General features: G+C 44.2%; 1 protein-coding gene across 14 annotated transcripts in view; it reads left to right on the top strand.

Annotated features, from left to right (window-relative positions):
• LOC116850977 (hemicentin-2) overlaps positions 1-16,879 on the top strand; it is a 477,927-nt gene that overhangs the window by 316,147 nt on the left and 144,901 nt on the right. For all 14 annotated transcript variants that reach the window (XM_032829893.1, XM_032829894.1, XM_032829895.1 and 11 more), the window contains one exon: positions 10,734-11,075. In XM_032829893.1, the coding sequence (XP_032685784.1) occupies positions 10,734-11,075 (342 nt within the window). The remainder of the gene's footprint in view (positions 1-10,733; positions 11,076-16,879) is intronic.

Raw genomic sequence — 16,879 nt, 5'->3', positions numbered from 1 at the left:
TGCGCGCTGCATCAGCTGACCGCTCGACTACGCGGTTAACTGAACCGTCAACTGGGGATAGGATCCGTTTAGAGCAGCAGACGCTTTGCAGCGCGTAAAGAAACATTGTGACTGGTCCATATGACGCTTCGAAGCGTTTGCAACGTCAAGTGGATCGTGCTCTGAATAAATGTCCGCTTGATTGAGCGATCAGCTGACGCGGCGTGCGATTGGGAGTAAGACCGCGTTACGTAACCGCGTTACATAACCGCGTTACACGATCGAAATGCGGACATGTCCCCATTCTTGCTTTATCAAATTCGTCAGGTTTATTTCCGAGTCTGCATTGACGAATTTAGTAAGCGCCGTTGATATCGTTTCGGTGACGACAAACCGATCAAGAACACGGCGTAATATAATCGTCGATATCTTTATTTTTAGGGAAAACATTCAGACTCGAAATATGATCCGTTAAAAGGACACGAAGCTTCTGAGATCAGATTATTCTCTTTAGATGATTGTTATGATTTACAACAGCATTTAAGATAGTATTAGATTTGTAGTTTTATAAATTGTGTAACACAGAAAACATTTAATAATATATAAATATATACACATGTATGTGTGTGTGTGTGCATATATGCAGTGCATTCGTAAATGTGAACCCGATTCTTCAAATATTTTTGCATAAAATAGAGTTCCGACCCGAATTCCGTCGGGGAATCATCGAAATATCTAGAGCAAGCAACGTTCGTGGATTTATAAACACACACACACACACACATACACACACATATCTACGAATAACTATGATTTTTCAAATATTCCTTTCCTCTGTATTACGCGAAATGCGCATAAAATTACAAATGGAATCCCGCCTGGAATTCCGTGTTGTGTACTATGGAGTCGTTTGAAGCGATACTGCGGAGGAAGCGCGAGGAACAAAGTTGCAAATGAAATGCGTGTGCCCATGCATGCGTTATGCTCACACAAGAGCAGCCGTAACAAAATATTTCTCTCTTTCTCACTCTCTCTCTCTCTCTGTCGTGTACGCGTGCCCTCTCGCGCCCTTTCTCAATTAGTCCCTTCAATTTGTCGCGATGACAGAATGCGCGCGCGCGAAACAGTCGCCGCTCCCCAAAACTTAGATGCAGCTGCAGTTGCGGGGCGCGAGCGCGCGGGACGTCTCGAACGCGAAAACTTCTGTTTCCGCGGCAGAAAGCGAGAGAGAGAGAGAGAGAGAGAGAGAGAGAGAGAGAGAGAGAGGTAGCAAAAAAGAGAGAGATCATGAAATCTCAGCTGACGAAACAAGCCGTTGATGTTTAAGAACGAACAATCGCTGGTAGTCTACGTCCTTCCGCGAGGGGAACGTTGATGGCGTAATATACCGAAAGTGTACCGTCAGCACAGATTAATGGCGGTCCTAAATGTTTTCGGTGGCGTGAGCGAACGTTCAGCAAGCCGGGGAACGTCGAACACGCACGACAGGACGGGGTATAACCCCACGGTCCAGAATAACCGAGCTTCTGCGATCCGCAAAAAGCGAGCGAGCGAGTGAGCGAAGGAAGGAGCTAATCTTTCCGCACCAAATACACCGTTGACGAGGAGAACGACGTGGACGATGAAGTCGATTGAACGCGGTGATGCGTGAGGTCTTGATTCCGCGAGATGCTCTCTCGCTCTCGCTCTCTCTCTCTCTCTTTTACACACACACTCTCTCTCTTCCTTCCGAGGGGAAGGCATTAAATCTGGCGTATTTATTGGTAGTTCCCCACGATTCGAACGATTACTGCGCGCATCACGGTTATATCCATCGAGCTTATACATCCAATTGAGCCGAACACTATCCTGCTTCCCACATCTTCCCTCGGAGAGCAATTCTAATTACACCGATCGGGTTATTCTCTCGTCTAGAGAAAGAAATTTATTCTTCATGTCTGCTTTTATAGAAATCCAAAAAAAGAACTCAAAGTCATGAAGGATCTTAACTCCTTTTCTCTCCTTCTACACTGAAAGAAAAAATATCTAAAAATTTATTTTCGGTAGGAATAATTCGTTTAATTCGTCTAATTTTAAATTCTTAAATTTATATAAATTTACATAAATTTAGATTTATATCCTAAACCTAAATTCTAAAAGCTAAGATTTTCTTAATATTTTAAGAAAATGTATATTTTCTCATTTAAAGAATATTTTGTTATCAGTATAAGTAAATATATTATTGGTGTGCTACAGAAGAAATATTTATTATTTTTTAGATACTTTTTCTCTCAATGTGAGAGAATATTACATAACTTTTCTCAAATAAATTCTTTTCACAAATAAGTCTCACTAAAAAATGTTTCTCCGTATACGATTTGCTTGCAGCGCTGCTTTGTGCGAACGCTTGAAATGTCTCGATAATAACGATGGAGAGCCATAGCAATATTCGAGATGTAAATCTTATTATTGTGTGGTACAGATATAAAATATCTTCTAAACGAATCACGTTTTGTGATTGCGCTACGTCGCGAGATATCGAGGCTCTCACCTCGAGCATAAGGTCGCGCGGAAGAACGCGCTGCATCATGCTCGTTTCGCCAGCCATAACTCGGCGACGACAGCGAAAAGTGCGATTTCACGTGACATTCTCCTAAATAAAAGCCCGCGCAAAGTTTTACGGTCCGCGACGGGCGCCCCGGCACATCGATGACTCTTCGGCTTATTGACAGTTCCCGATAATCCGGATAGTTATCGTCGCAGACAGGAGCTAGACGCGGGCTCGATCGTCGAGAATAGTTCGCGCACTTGATTGGATTGCCTGCATTGATTTATTCCATTTGAATTTGCCCCCTCAGAGGAGAGAACTTTGCGAGTCGCGACGCCAGCCGACGACGACTCACCGTGGCTTTACCGTAATTTTACGATCTACTTGAACTCTAATAGACTCTAATGATACGATTACGCTCATGACGAAGTTGGATGCGCGGTACAGTTTGCAAATTAATATCATCAACGAATATTCTCGCGATGCGCGTAAGCGGCCGGTAACTAATTCTTACATATTTTATCTCCTGCGTCGGCGCGGGGAGAACAACAGTTTTGGGGCCAAGAATGGGAGTAGCGCGTTAACAAAATTTACGCGCAGTTAGTTGCGCGCGGCTCTCCTGATTATTCATACGAGTTATTTCCGGGCCGTCGCGAGTGCGGGCGAAAAATTCGCGTATTAAAATACCCATTTAATAATTGTTCGTTATCGCGCTGGAAAGTATTCGAGAAAGAAGACGGGTCGTTAAGGCGTAAACGCCGCGGCGTTTAAACGACTTTCAAAAACATTTCACTCTCCTCGCGGAAGCGGAATTACCGAGACTCGCTCTGAATATTTAACGTTTCCTTCGAGTTTCTTGGATACGGGGCTGAGAGTGGTGTCTCGCGGAGGCGGCAGACATACCTTTCGTCTTGGCATGCGCTGGTATTGCAGCCTGCATTTAAGAACTCCCTTGTCTCGCGTTGATTCCTTCATTACTAGAAAGTGAAGTCTTCCTTAGTCTCCGAGTTATTTTCCCTAAAAAGGGCATTCTTGCCCCAGTAATTAAATCAAATTTCAAGAAAATTTGCGTTCGCCCCCCAAGGTAACGTTGAGATAAACTCTGGGGGATTTTTCAACCTCCGGCGTTCTTGCGCGTAACAAGTATTTATATCGAGTATACAGCTTTAGAATTGCCTTTCTCCCATCTCGCTATTCTCTATGATTCTTCGTTACTTTCGCGTTACGTGAAGAGATTATATCGCTGTTGTTGAACGAAGAGACGCGTACTCTCTAAAGTACAATTATAGTGTATATCTCCCCTGTGCTATATTTAGAAGTGGTGATTCAACTAAAAGTATAACATTGCGGTCACAGTAAAATCACGCTGAGAGAACCAGTTAATAGTAGCATTATTGATGTAGTTTATAGTAACATTATTGATGTAGTTTGCAAACACAGATAGTGTCATCATATGCAAATCGTATAGAAGCCGCGGGATCCATCTCTACGCAGAAAGTTGAACCTGCCGCAGCGTGAAAATGCGCTGGGTAAGATTTAGGATAACTTTTTGATGGATTTTAGGATTAAAAGAGTAGCATCTTGCTTCACGTTGATTGGACTCGATTCTTTATTTCTTCTTTATACGTTCGTCTTATTCATCCCTTTTGCGCCGCAAGTACAGCAACGCGAATAATTCGGCTGCGTAATCTCATGGTATTAGCATGCGATGTTTACGCGGATATAAAAATCTGTAAAAAGTAGCGAGAAATGGCGCATTGTAGGACGGTATTCGTTCGTTCATTCGTTCGTTCGTTCGCAACGCTCGCCCTGATCCTAGAGCTGCATGAAGGACGCGGTGCTCGCGATATTATGAAATTTTACGAACTATAGGCAGGCCGGGGATCCTCTCGGGGCAGATACGGCGCCATATGCTCCGAATGCGTTCCTATCCGCGCCTCGGGAATGTTTCTGGCGTTATGTTTCCGTATTAACACCTGCTGCGCCCTCTCTCCCTCCCTCTTCCTTCCTCTCGCCCTCTCTACCACCCACCCGCCACCTCCGCTTCACCCGTGCATTCGTACACGTACAGATGCTCTCAGCAGAGAACGTGGATCTGAGTTTCAGCACGAATCGTACGTTTTCCAAATCCACCGCGGCGGCTGTGACCCCAACGATTCCAGGAAAATTTCTTTCCGCGCGACCCTAGCGTCGCTATGCGTGACACGGATCTCTGGAAGCTCTCCAAGATCGGCGACTACGCGATCATTTCTCGAAAATTAAACCGCGCCGTGTCGAGCGGAACATTTTCAGCCGAATTGTCGCTGTTCGCACGTCGTAAATCTTGCTTCTGTGCGCCATCGCACGCGGCAATTTGTCGCGTATCCGCATTAAAATCGCAAGATTTCCATTTTCGAAATCGTGTGCGTATCTGTTTGAGCTCGAAAAACGAACGCGCATGATGGGTTTTTTCTTGAAGATAGTTTTCAAGAGGATGAATTATCTTCAAGATGATTCCTTGATTTATTGTCTTCAGACGCATGAGAGAAAGAGTCATTCTTTCAATGTGAATTGGCAAAAATGTTTCTGATTGAATCAGCAAGAGGACTATTTTACCGATGATTAGTGAGTATTCACCGATTTCCAGTGAAGTTTGACCGAACTAAACTATCAATAATGTAGTACATTGCAGTGGAGAATACACCGATATTGTACTTTAGAAAGCAAGGAATACCGGGGCATATTCGCGCAAATTTCTCAAAATCTCGGAGTTGAAACTTTTCCAACGACCTATTGTTACTTCTGACTGTGCAAAGATGATGAGACAACCTTCTGCGCACGTAAATTCCTTCTATGATCCTCGATAGAAAAATGTTACTAATGGTCGACGTGACGCGGCAGATATTATTATCGTTGCCGTAAAGAGATTTAATTGCGACTTGAATCGACGTGGAATGCTGTCAGGTCAAGTACGGCTTAAGCGCCCTTTTTCCTACTATCTTCCCACTTTAAACGCTGCATACGTTCAAACTCCGAACGCGGTGGGAAGGGATTAAATCCTTTTCAGCTCGTTTCGAGCGAGCAAAAAATATCGCCGGCCACGCTAATACCTGCTTGTGCGATATTTTGCCCGTTACCGCCCGGCTTCTAAATCTCTAGTCTTTATCGTAGAAATAAGTAAAACGCGACTAAGCGACTTATCTACTAACTAACGCGACGCGAGCGAGCGAACGAGCGAGCGACCGAACGCGGCTACAATATGGCTCCGCGCCGTATTGTTGCGAGCTGTACGGCTTTACCTCGAATTGCGCGAATTCGTCTAACCTACTTCCCGAGGCAATTCGAGTGCGATTCTTCGCGCGGGACAAATGAGACCGTGATTTTATCGTCGGGACGTCGATATCACTTGAGGAAGATTCCACGACAAGGAATCTCGTCGACTAACTACATAGCTCAGAGTTATGTAGGTCTTTTTAACCCTTGAACAAGGATGAAAGTGTGGGATATAAACTACAAGATGGGGTCATGTACATTTATTTTTACTTAATTTTATTTTGCATATTAAAATTTACAGTAAAATAAACAACGATTTAACAAGAACAAATTTTTCTATTCATATACCTAATATTCTCTTATTTAGTCTTTTTCTGCTGTATATTAAAATTTATATTAGGATAAATAAACAGCGGTTTAACAAGAACAGATTTTTCTATTGCATACAAATACTTTTTCAGCATAGTATCCGGCGCGAAAGTATCGCAAAGTTTGAATAGATTGCATTGGAAAATATATCACGAATAAAATCATCGTTGGCCCTGTCTTGTCGTATGAGGATTAATTAAATAGCGACAATTCTTCTTTATTAATTTTTATATATATATATATATATTTTTTTTTTACTATATTTCGCGATAAGAGGATGAGCCGCGCATAAAGGTGATGCCTTTTTGCCCGTCTAATGGCGGGAATTCTAAATCTCTCCGCATTATGTTTAATACATCGTCATTACGTTCAGCAATGTACTTCGCGTTTGTGTACGTGTGCGGCACGTTAAATCCGCACGTTAATATGATAATTAGGATATCTAATATCGCGCGCATATATTCAAGCGAGAATTTGTGCAGATGCACGAGGAGCGCGCGACATATTCAGCAGGTTACGAGAAGGGTGGCGAGGATTTCATATTTCGGGCGGAGTTCGACCTCTTTACAGTCTCTTTCGACGCGGAGCGACATACGTTCGCGCGAAAGCGTATAACCGCGCCCGCGCGACAACGAAAACGACGAAGGACCTGCCGCCGTCCTCCCTCCAAACCTTTTTCTTTTCCCGATTCGCGATCGCGTTACATGGTTCTGGAATCTTTCCAAGGAACCGGGCTTCGTGATTTTTAGAGCGAAGATTGGGGCGAAAAGTGTATGCAAAGTACCTCCGGATTTTCCCGAGATTCCCGCTGCGTTTTCGGGCTTCGTGTTACCATCTAGGTAATATCGACTTGACACAGTCACTCGCTATTGTCATGTCGCGATTTCTCGAGAGTTGCACGCTATTCAAAAAGCATGGAGACTCTAAAGTTGACAGAGAAGAGAAGATGAAAAGAGCGAAAATGTTTTCGATAATTTGCGCGCAGACGACCTATTAGTAGAAAAAACTAAAACATAAAGTGACCCGCGGACGAAAAGAGGATTCCGCAACGACAATCGTCGATATAATCCGCGACAAAAATATAATTTGTTGCTTTCCGGAGTCCAGGCGTGTGATTATTTTGAAATAAAAAGTCGGGTATTTTATACTCAGCGCGCATTCTAACACCAAACGGGATATTAATTCAATGATTTTTATTAATTTGTGGATTATGTATCAACGGGAAATACACAACGGTGCGACGAAAGTGCTAAGCTACTTTGTAATATTATAGCAGGGCAACCTGGTCTAAAATGGACTATATAATTGACCTGCAGCATATCTCACTTTAATAAGCAGTTATTCAAGTAAAAACAATTAAAGAAATATCGGACATTTTTATTATATCAAAATATTAAACATTTCAATAATTAAATATTAACTATTAAATATTAAATATTAAACATTTTATTATATCAAAATATTAAACATTTCAATAGTTAAATATTAACTATTAAATATTAAATATTAAACATTTTATTATATCAAAATATTAAACATTTCAATAGTTAAATATTAACTATTAAATATTAAATATTAAACATTTTATTATATCAAAATATTAAACATTTTCAAGATCATAAGTATAAAAAAAAAATATATATTTTACAGAACTGGCTAGTATGCTGTGACTTGTTTAAAATGGCGCAGAGGTAATACCATTTTACACAAAATTTCTCCTACAATGAAAAGAATGAAAAGAGAATTCTAGAAATTAAATAAAGAAAACACAAAAACACAAACTTCTAAAAAGCTAAATCTAGGACAGCTACCATGCGTCAATATTTTGTTGCCAGCAGTGTTGCCAACTTAACAATAGAGATACGTTCAGAAAAGTACTATATTACACTTCGTTTTTCTGTTAGACTCGGTGTGCCGGGTTTTATCACGGTGTGCCATTTTAAAGCAGGTTTTCCTACGATTTGCGCAGAGTGTATCGGATACATTCAGTTTCTATCGCTATTTTCACAGTCTTACCGATTTGTTGTCAAGAAAGCCGATGTATACTCCAACGTAAATGTTAGAAAAATAGAATAATACGAGCATAAATAAGATCTATGCGCACGATGCTCCTTGGCGCTTGCCGGTCTAATTTTATATATTTAGTTAACAAACTGGAAAAGAACGCAGCTTCGGCTCCATTATTAAATCTCCCGGTATTATTAAATTTTCCGTCATGCCTGCGCCGTTTTACTCGGCAGCTCTGCAGGTGCCGCGCCCGCGCTATATTTTATTATATTAAATCATACCGGAGATACAATTACAATTTCTGTCTTTAGAAGGCTTTGCACGTTTCCTCTTATTCAGCGACCTATTTCGAGAACGTCCCTACCATCCGTCTTGGCAAGGCCGACAGTACGAGAAAATTTAATGAACGTGACTAGATCTTATCGAAGCACGGCGAGAGTATGGCGGAGAAGTCAACCCGGAGACCGGGGAGAGATTGGCACCGCGCGTCGGTTTATACAAGGCGGACTGCGAGAGTGACTTTTACGAATTTTCCCGACGTTTGCGCCGAAAAGTAATCGGATGTAGTCCGTCTTGTTATTTTACGTTTCTCTCTTTCTCTCTCTCTCTGCCTCTCTCTCGTTACGGGCGCGAGAATCACCTCACCTCAAGAGTTTTTCAAAATTATTATCGCCACTGTTTGCACGCGGTGAATTTTCTACGAGGCGTTTCCCTTCTTTTACCTCTTTGTTTTTCCGGACGGCACTTTTTCATCGCGAGTTTACGTGCAACTTTAGAACTCTCTGCCCGCGATTTACGATTTAGCGCCGATATCTTAATGAATGGGGTAAACTGGTGCTTCGCTGCTTTCACGGCGATTCCGCGCGGAAAAGGAAAGAGGGAAATTAAGAAAAAGGAAAAAAACAAGAAAAGCAGGATGCAACGAGTCCCAGATGAGTATCGAGCGCGGAGAACGTGAGGTAACCGAATTTGCGGACGTCTACTTTCGCGTCTACGTCTCTCACGAGAATTCTTCGGATACCGGACGATTTGCATCGTTAGATTTTAATTACGCATAAGTTCCGGGCGCATTAAGAGCTGGGCCAACGGTTAGTTGGCGAGGGAGGGGGAAAGAAAGAGGGAGAGGGAATAGACAGGAAGGAAGAGGCAAAAGAGAGCAAGGGCGAGATAAAAAGCTGAGTTTCAAGTACATTAAAGCATCTCGCGGGTTTCCTAGGAGATTCGACGTAGACAAACGGTCGGATTACTTCTCTCGCGAAGCGAGAAGCGCAGCCGGGTAGAACAGCCAACTACCTACCTATCTACCTACCTTTTTCGTTTGCAAAGGCAAGCCCGGTCGAGGGACCGGGGCTTAATCAGTTGTTAGCCCAGTCCGGTCAATTGAAAAGTTGGCGAAAATTAAAGCGAGCTTCGAAGGGCGACCCGGTGGACACGGAGTCTCCCGAGGTTCTCGCGTTTCGCGCGAGCAGTTAAACTGCGTCTCGCAGCGTGAGAGAAAGAGGGGGAGAGATGAGAAAATGGTAGAAGGAGTCGCAACGATGGCGGGAAGTTACGCGAGCGTACCGACGAGCGACCGTCGTAAAACCGGCCAGTTCGCGACGGGCGACGCCGTGCTCGCTGTAAATTGCGGCCCTCATATGTCGCGCTTCTCCTCCCCGCTGTGTGGCATCGCGTAAAAAGTCCGCCGCACACGGGTGACTTTAATTTACGCCCGCCGGCGACACGATAGCACGTCTGAGACCAAAAACTGTTCCGCGTGCGCGGCCGCGCATTTGGTAAATCTGATTAAATGCGACATTGCTCGCGCCACTAAATTGCCCGCTCGAGACGTTAACGTTAGATCCGCGATACACTGTATTGCTCTTTCTCTCTCCCTCTACTATTTCTCGTTGCGCCTCGCAACACTTATGTCCGAGGAGGCCATGTTAGCTGACGCACTGGTGTGATCGCCATTGTGACATTGCCGCGCGTCCACGGACTTCTATATAGGGTGTTCCAGACTCCGCATATTTGGTAAGAATGTAGAACGGAGGTGAACATAAAAGTCCTATATCGTTTTGCGATATTCGCAATAATAATCGAGAAATTAATTGTAAAATATTAAGGAAAAACGCACGCTGAATAGTTGAAGGTATAAATAAATATGTGGAAGAGAGTTTGGGACACCCTGTGCCACAGTTATGCAAGAATCCAACAAAATTACGATTTTTGAGTTTTGATTACAAAATGGGTAATCTATACGTTCTTATACATAAAATAAAAAAAATATTCCAACTTAGAATTAATTGAAAAACGGTTTCTTTTTTCTAGTAGTTACGTCTTTCTCATTCATTTTTTAAAGGTTCAGCTCGTCAAGGGCTGACAGCCAAAATTAATAGCGAAATTATCGGAGTTCGTTGTGATTATCGTCGCGTTTTAAACACGCGAATGTCCTTTCTTTCGACGAATGTTCGTCTCCTCGATATTTCTCACTTGAGAAATAACGTCGAACTACCATCCTTTTCGCGCGCTGCAATAATCGCTCGCGTTCGAGTGAATTTTTCAATGTTACGAGATTGTCACTAATTGAAACCGGTTACCGGCTGGTTCCTTGTTACAGAGGCACCTCGTGGAACGTATCTGCTGATAGATGGTCGCCGGCTGGATCCCGGGAACCAGTTCGTGCCGGTGAAGGAGGGCTCGGAGCTTATCCTCGAGTGCGCGGCCGAGGGTGGAAATCCGCCGCCCATTTTGGCGTGGGGCATGACCTTGTCTCAAGCCACTTTAGACGGTCCGGAACAACCGCCGGACAATCTCACAGTGTCGCCCTCGACATCCGGCGGCAGCAGCAGAGCTCACCTTAAGGTCTTACGTGGACATCACAACGCCACCATAGCCTGCGTCGCGCGCCACATCACGCTGACGGTGCCGATGAACGCCAGCATCCTGCTCGACGTTCAATGTGAGTACCAATCAACATTACGCAGTCGCGTCGACTCATATTCTCACACATTCACCGTACTTGTGCTCTGGCGAAAAAAATTCCGTTCTCTCTCGCACACGTTTCCCTCTGGAAACGATAAATTTAGAGCCTACATCTTCCTTTGAATATATGGAAGTATCGGGAAAAATCGTCATCTCTCGTTGTTTCTCAATTTTCTTGATTAATTTTCTCGCTGGGTAAATCTGAAACAAAGCTTCGACCAAGAAGTGAAGTCGACCTGAAACTAATTAAGGAACGACCTCTACTTGAAATCTTGACTCTACGTTAATCTTGCAAGTTCCGTGGAAAGACCAACCCGTGCAAAGTACACGTGAAAATAAATCATCGCGGGGAGCGCCTTTTTTTATGTCTTTTTGAAATTTTCATTTGGTATATGCATGCAATTAGATTTGATGTCGCGCGGGACCACCAGTCGACGTATGAAGGCAGACACGCTGCCCACGAAAATAAGAAAAACATAATACGCATTTATCATACATATGCATGAACGTAAATTGCTTTTTGAGACAGACCGAGCGCGAAATAATTCCGCGCCGGCGCTCTTACTGAGAAGTCGGGCGTGCGAGGCGGACAGGAGCGATTTCCGCGATATTAGACCTAGTTGCGCCAGCATCCCGGATGCGAGTAACACGTGTGTCGGCGCGGAGGACGGTAGACAGTCCGTCCATGTGTGTGCCCATCGAAACTGAAATATAAACTTAATTAAGTCTGAATCCGGGGGCGTGCGTGCCTCGCGACTCGCTTAAGCGAGTCCGCCATCCGAGAAGGAGAGCGAGCGCGGGGCCTCGCGTTATATTTGAGGCGCGACGACCGTGTTACAAGAGCGTTCCGGCCAAAGGGGACAGAGGCGAGGCAGGGGGCGAGAGAGGATGCGCTGACGACGGCGTCGAGGAGCTCGGGGGTGGCTCGAGGTAACGTCGTGTATTATGCGACGCGGAGGTAGTTTATTTTGCGCCGTTGCGCCTCTTTCGCCACTCTCGCAGCCAGCGGCCGCGGTTAGTCGGCAAGTCTCCTCCCCGACTCCGTCCCATCGGGGGTGGCCCCGAGAGTTGCCGAAGGAGCTCCTCTTCAGCCGGTTTCGAGGCAAACTCCGAGGGATTAACTACGCCGCGCGGACAAAAACCGGCGAAAGCGTGCCGAGGGCTCGCTCTCTCCCTCCCTCGCCACGCTGCTGCTGCGCCCTTTTTACTCCGCGTCGTCTCTTCGGGTGTTTAGGAGAGGCTCGTCGAGGCGAGACCGCGAAGATATATCACCCGAAACTGGTTTCCTCCTACTCTTCTTCCGGCGACGAACTTCCCGCTCGTCTCTTCCCGCCAGCCACCGCGCCGCTGGACGTGCTGGGGCGCGCGTCGTTCGCAGCTTCTGCGCTTGATCGGAATCTCCCTAATTAAAAATAGCTGAGTCACGGTTTTCGTAAAGGTCACGTTGAGTAAATGTCAGCTTGTAGAGTGTGGGCCACAAGTAATTGAAAAATATTTTCTTTCAGCCAAAGATGCGTATATAGATGACAAATTGTGTCATTTGTCAAACGTCCGTGGACACATTTAATATGTCCAGGATAACAAAATGCCTGCATCAATGTCGATGTTACTTGATTTCCTTGAGAATCATGTTCTCTACTATAGTTCTCTACTATAGTGTATATTTTTTAAATACCAAAGGGAGATTATTCCTCTGTTGATAAAATTATAATACCCGTGTACAAGCTTCTTGTCTTGGTTTTGTTTTTCGGTTAATTAATTTTGATCTCGAGTATTAACGAAAGCTGAAATCATATTTTCCCGATAACGACTTGTCGCGACTCTGGTCGCCTGGTCATTATTATGGCTCCGAATGACAATCTAAAACGCGACGGTACTTCACTTAAACTAATCTCCTGCAAGGGAGAACATTATATCCGATTTTAGAGGGACCGCGCGAATGTCTGTATTATTCTCCGAGGAGCGATGTCGCGCTGCAGTTAGCCATAGTTTGGGAAACCCTGCTCTAGATTATACGCTTAACCGGGACTGTGCCTCGAGCCTCGTCGTCGTGGACAGTTCTTCTTCGTGGTGAGTGCAAGGGGAACCCATTGTGCGCCGACATTATTTCGCTCCTTTAATCCTTTCACGCCTGTCCGAGCGCCGCGCCGTCCGGTAGCCCGAGGCTAAACGAGCTCCTCGAGAACTTGCTCCACAAAGGGGAAAGTTCAGCGCGAATCGTTTAGCCACCGGGGAAAAAGCCACAAGATATCCCGGGACACGTGAATTTTCAGTCGGGATTTCCAAGGTCACCGTCAGTTATCCATCGCGGTTAATGTCGCTCTTTAATCGTGAATTTTAATGCGATCGTCCTTCGCTCGGTTTTCAACAGTCCACGTTGACATGTATCCGGATAACACGTGAATTTCTGCGACAGCCTCGTCATTTCCTTTTGCGGGTGACGGTTTTATTTGTCTGATTACACAGAAAGAATATTATAATTCTTTTTTTAATATAAATTCTTTTCAATTTTACTAGGTTTTTAGTTCATCAGTAGTATTTCCCGTTAACTAAACGTACCCAAAAGTTACACTCCGATTTCTTTCTGATTTGAAACAAATGTAGAAGTGCAAAAAATATTTAGGTCATATTTTTTCATTTTGGCTCACTTTGAGTTTCACGGGCAGCTTTTTGTAGCTTTTTAATATTCTCACTCCTATCATCAACAAGTACAACAAAAATGCATAAGAAATAAAATTGAATACAAGATATAGTTAAATAATTCTAACAAAATCGGCATAGCTGAGACACGAATTATTCTAAATTTCTTTAGTCGAGATTCTAACTAAAATATTTCAAATTTGTGCTAAATTAGTCAAAAAATGGCTCAAATCTCGGCCAAACTGAGAAAGAGAAAGAGAGAAAGAGAAATCCGGCAATTTTAATTAAAATTTTAACAAAATTGGTATAGCTGAGACACAAAATTCTAAATTTCTAAATTTCCATTCTAAATTTCTTTAGCCGAGATTCCAACCGAAATATTTTAAATCTGTGCTAAATTAGTCAAAAATGGTTCGAATCTCGGCCAAACCGAGAGAGAAATTCGGTAATATTAATTAAAATTTTAATAAAATCAGTATAACTGAGACACGAACCTAAATATTTTTGTGCTTCTAAATTTGTGCCAAATTGGAAAGAAATCAGAGTGTATTTTTTGGGTAGGTTTACTTGTAAGTAACATGATAAATTTCGCTGAAAACAACAAATGTTTTAATAGTACATTTCAGTTGCTAAGGTATGATGAGCGCATACGATATATAAGGATAATGAATTACTGCAGAATGTGTGTCGATCTGTTCCGCGACAGAGTCCTACGGAATCTGTAGCGACTTTTCACTATAAAATTCTTTCCGTTTGCTGCGAAATGACTTTGCCGTAAGCAAAGTTTTGCATCTAATTGAGTGCATGTCGCGTGGACGGTGATGTATTAATTCGTTTGCCTGATTCATTCCTTCATTGATCTCCTGTCGTATCTCCTATTTATTTAATATCTTTCGCGAACTTCTCTCTTGCCTTATTTTTCTTGGTCTTGGGAAACCTGCCGCGTATCTCGTCGCATTTGCACCGGAACGGGTACCTAATTCCAAAGGCGATACGGGCGCGGGCAATCAGGCTGAACGTCTCGGAGATGCAAATTTTCTAGACGAACAGCTTGCACGCCCGTCGTCTTAGAAGGGAAAGGATGCGGGTGTCTTACGAATGATAGTGACGCCGTACGGGTCGGTTGTGCATTCTCTCTCTCTTTCTTCCTCTCTCTTTCTCTTTCACTGGGCCTCTTCCTTCCTCCCTTATTTTTGTCGCGAATTTATTCCAGTCGTACTTACGTCCTCGGACAGGACAGAGGAGGTACATTTGTCGGCACCTGAGCGAGCAAATTTTCCGGTAGGATGAACGCCAAAGGCTTCCGGGCGATGTCCTGGACGCCTTTATGACGTCGGAGGGGCGAGAGAGGGAGGCAAGGGGGAGGTAAGAGAAGGGGTCGAGAGATGACCCACTTTCCATATCGCGCCGGCGCATCGCCGTTTGTCATTACGCGTAATGCAGGCTATTACCGGTTGTCATCGCCGGGCTCCATATCGAATAAATGATTTTACTTTTAAATCGGCTCGCCGACGCGATTAATCATCGCGGCGCGCTCGCCGCCGCCGTCGCCGCCGTCGTTCGCGGTCGCTATTTTGCATAAGTTCGCCGTGCCGCTCGGAGTTTTCGATTTGTACTTCGCCGGCGGTGGCGAACGTCGGCCGGAAAACGCGATCGGATTCGGCATAAATCACGATGATTTTTGGCGACAGTCGTTATTTGCAGCTGACCCGAATATGCGCCGGGGCAGCCTCCGGAACGATTCTCCTGGTCCGGCGCGCTATGAATATGTAGCGCGCATAGCCGTAAAATTCTAACCGCGCTGTGCTCGCGGACACACGAGCGGCGGCCACGGCCTCGTCTCGGCTCTAATCGATCTACGCGGCGCGCACTCTCGCTTCGTTAACCCGACTGTTCGCGCCGGGAATTATGAACACCAGCCTCGAGCAAAAACACCACGCGGTGATTATCTCGTTCCGCGACTTCATGTCCCGGACAAGGACGCTGAGACACTTTGAGCGCTCAGGTCTTGTGGGATTCGTCCGATACGATTTGTTTTCGTGTATGAAAGCTGTCTTGAAAATTCATCGCACACATCGCATTGTCATTCGCTGCGGATATATTTATGACTTTGTGGAGTGACGTGACATTTGGCAAATCAGGGAGTCGATTGTGCATCACACACAAGTTGGTGACAATCACAAAATTGAACGAATTCGCTTGGAATATTTCGTCGGTCACCGCCTGGTGCATTTGCTCACTTTTGTAATTTGATGGTACCATATGATGATATGTCGCTTTAATATACGATTGGCCCTCTGCTCCTTTCCGAATCGAACGCAAGATGTTCAATTTTCAAATGGTAGACAGTATAAGCGTCCAAAAATGCTTCGATCTAACATAGCTCTTGATTGAGGCAGTTTTTTGCAAATTAATGAATGGAGTTTCGCTCAGAGTAGAATGGGTAAATATTATTAAATAAATTCGGCTTATGATGAGTAAAGTATATAAAAGTGTGTGCGTTAGACCAAGGCATTCTTAGCGCGTGCATTTACACTGTCTAACATTTTAGAAATATAACAACTAACATCTTATGTTTCGGCTCTGATTTGCCAGCTGTTCGCGTTATTTGGTCGATTCTTACAGGGAAAACGCTCAATAGCTGACGCTCGTTACAACATTCATTAGTTTTTGGCATACTCGCTCGGATCCCACCAAACATCAAGGTGTATGGAGACCTATTAATTATTTATCAATATCAATTATTTATTATTTATTCGGTCTCTTTGAAATTCTCACGCACCTCAGTACCTGACAACATCCTCGCAGAAATGCCGAAAACAGATGAAACGTCAACTACTGAACGTTTTCCTCTATGATTATTTTACAATGATAGATTGACGCATGTTGTTTACGTGTTTTGGAACTGTCACGCCCGCAATCTCCTCGTGACCTCTCTTCGTTTGGAGAAGTGGCTCATTTTACGAGACCGCGTTTTACGACTGGAACGCATATTGATCTTTGTATGCCTGTCCCTTCTTCGTCTTCTTCTTCTTCGTCCTCGTCTCCTTCGACGGCTAGTTCCAAAGTGTTTTGCATCTTATTAACCGAAGTACCATGCCAATATCGCTCAAGTTCCGCGCAAACTCGAACGAATGTCAG

This window comes from Odontomachus brunneus, unplaced genomic scaffold, assembly GCF_010583005.1.
Source record: "Odontomachus brunneus isolate Ranch 3 - 2012 unplaced genomic scaffold, Obru_v1 Obru_scaffold_162, whole genome shotgun sequence".
NCBI lineage: Eukaryota > Metazoa > Arthropoda > Insecta > Hymenoptera > Formicidae > Odontomachus > Odontomachus brunneus.
The sequence above is the reverse complement of the archived record's forward strand: the minus strand, read 5'-3'. Positions and strand labels throughout refer to the sequence as shown.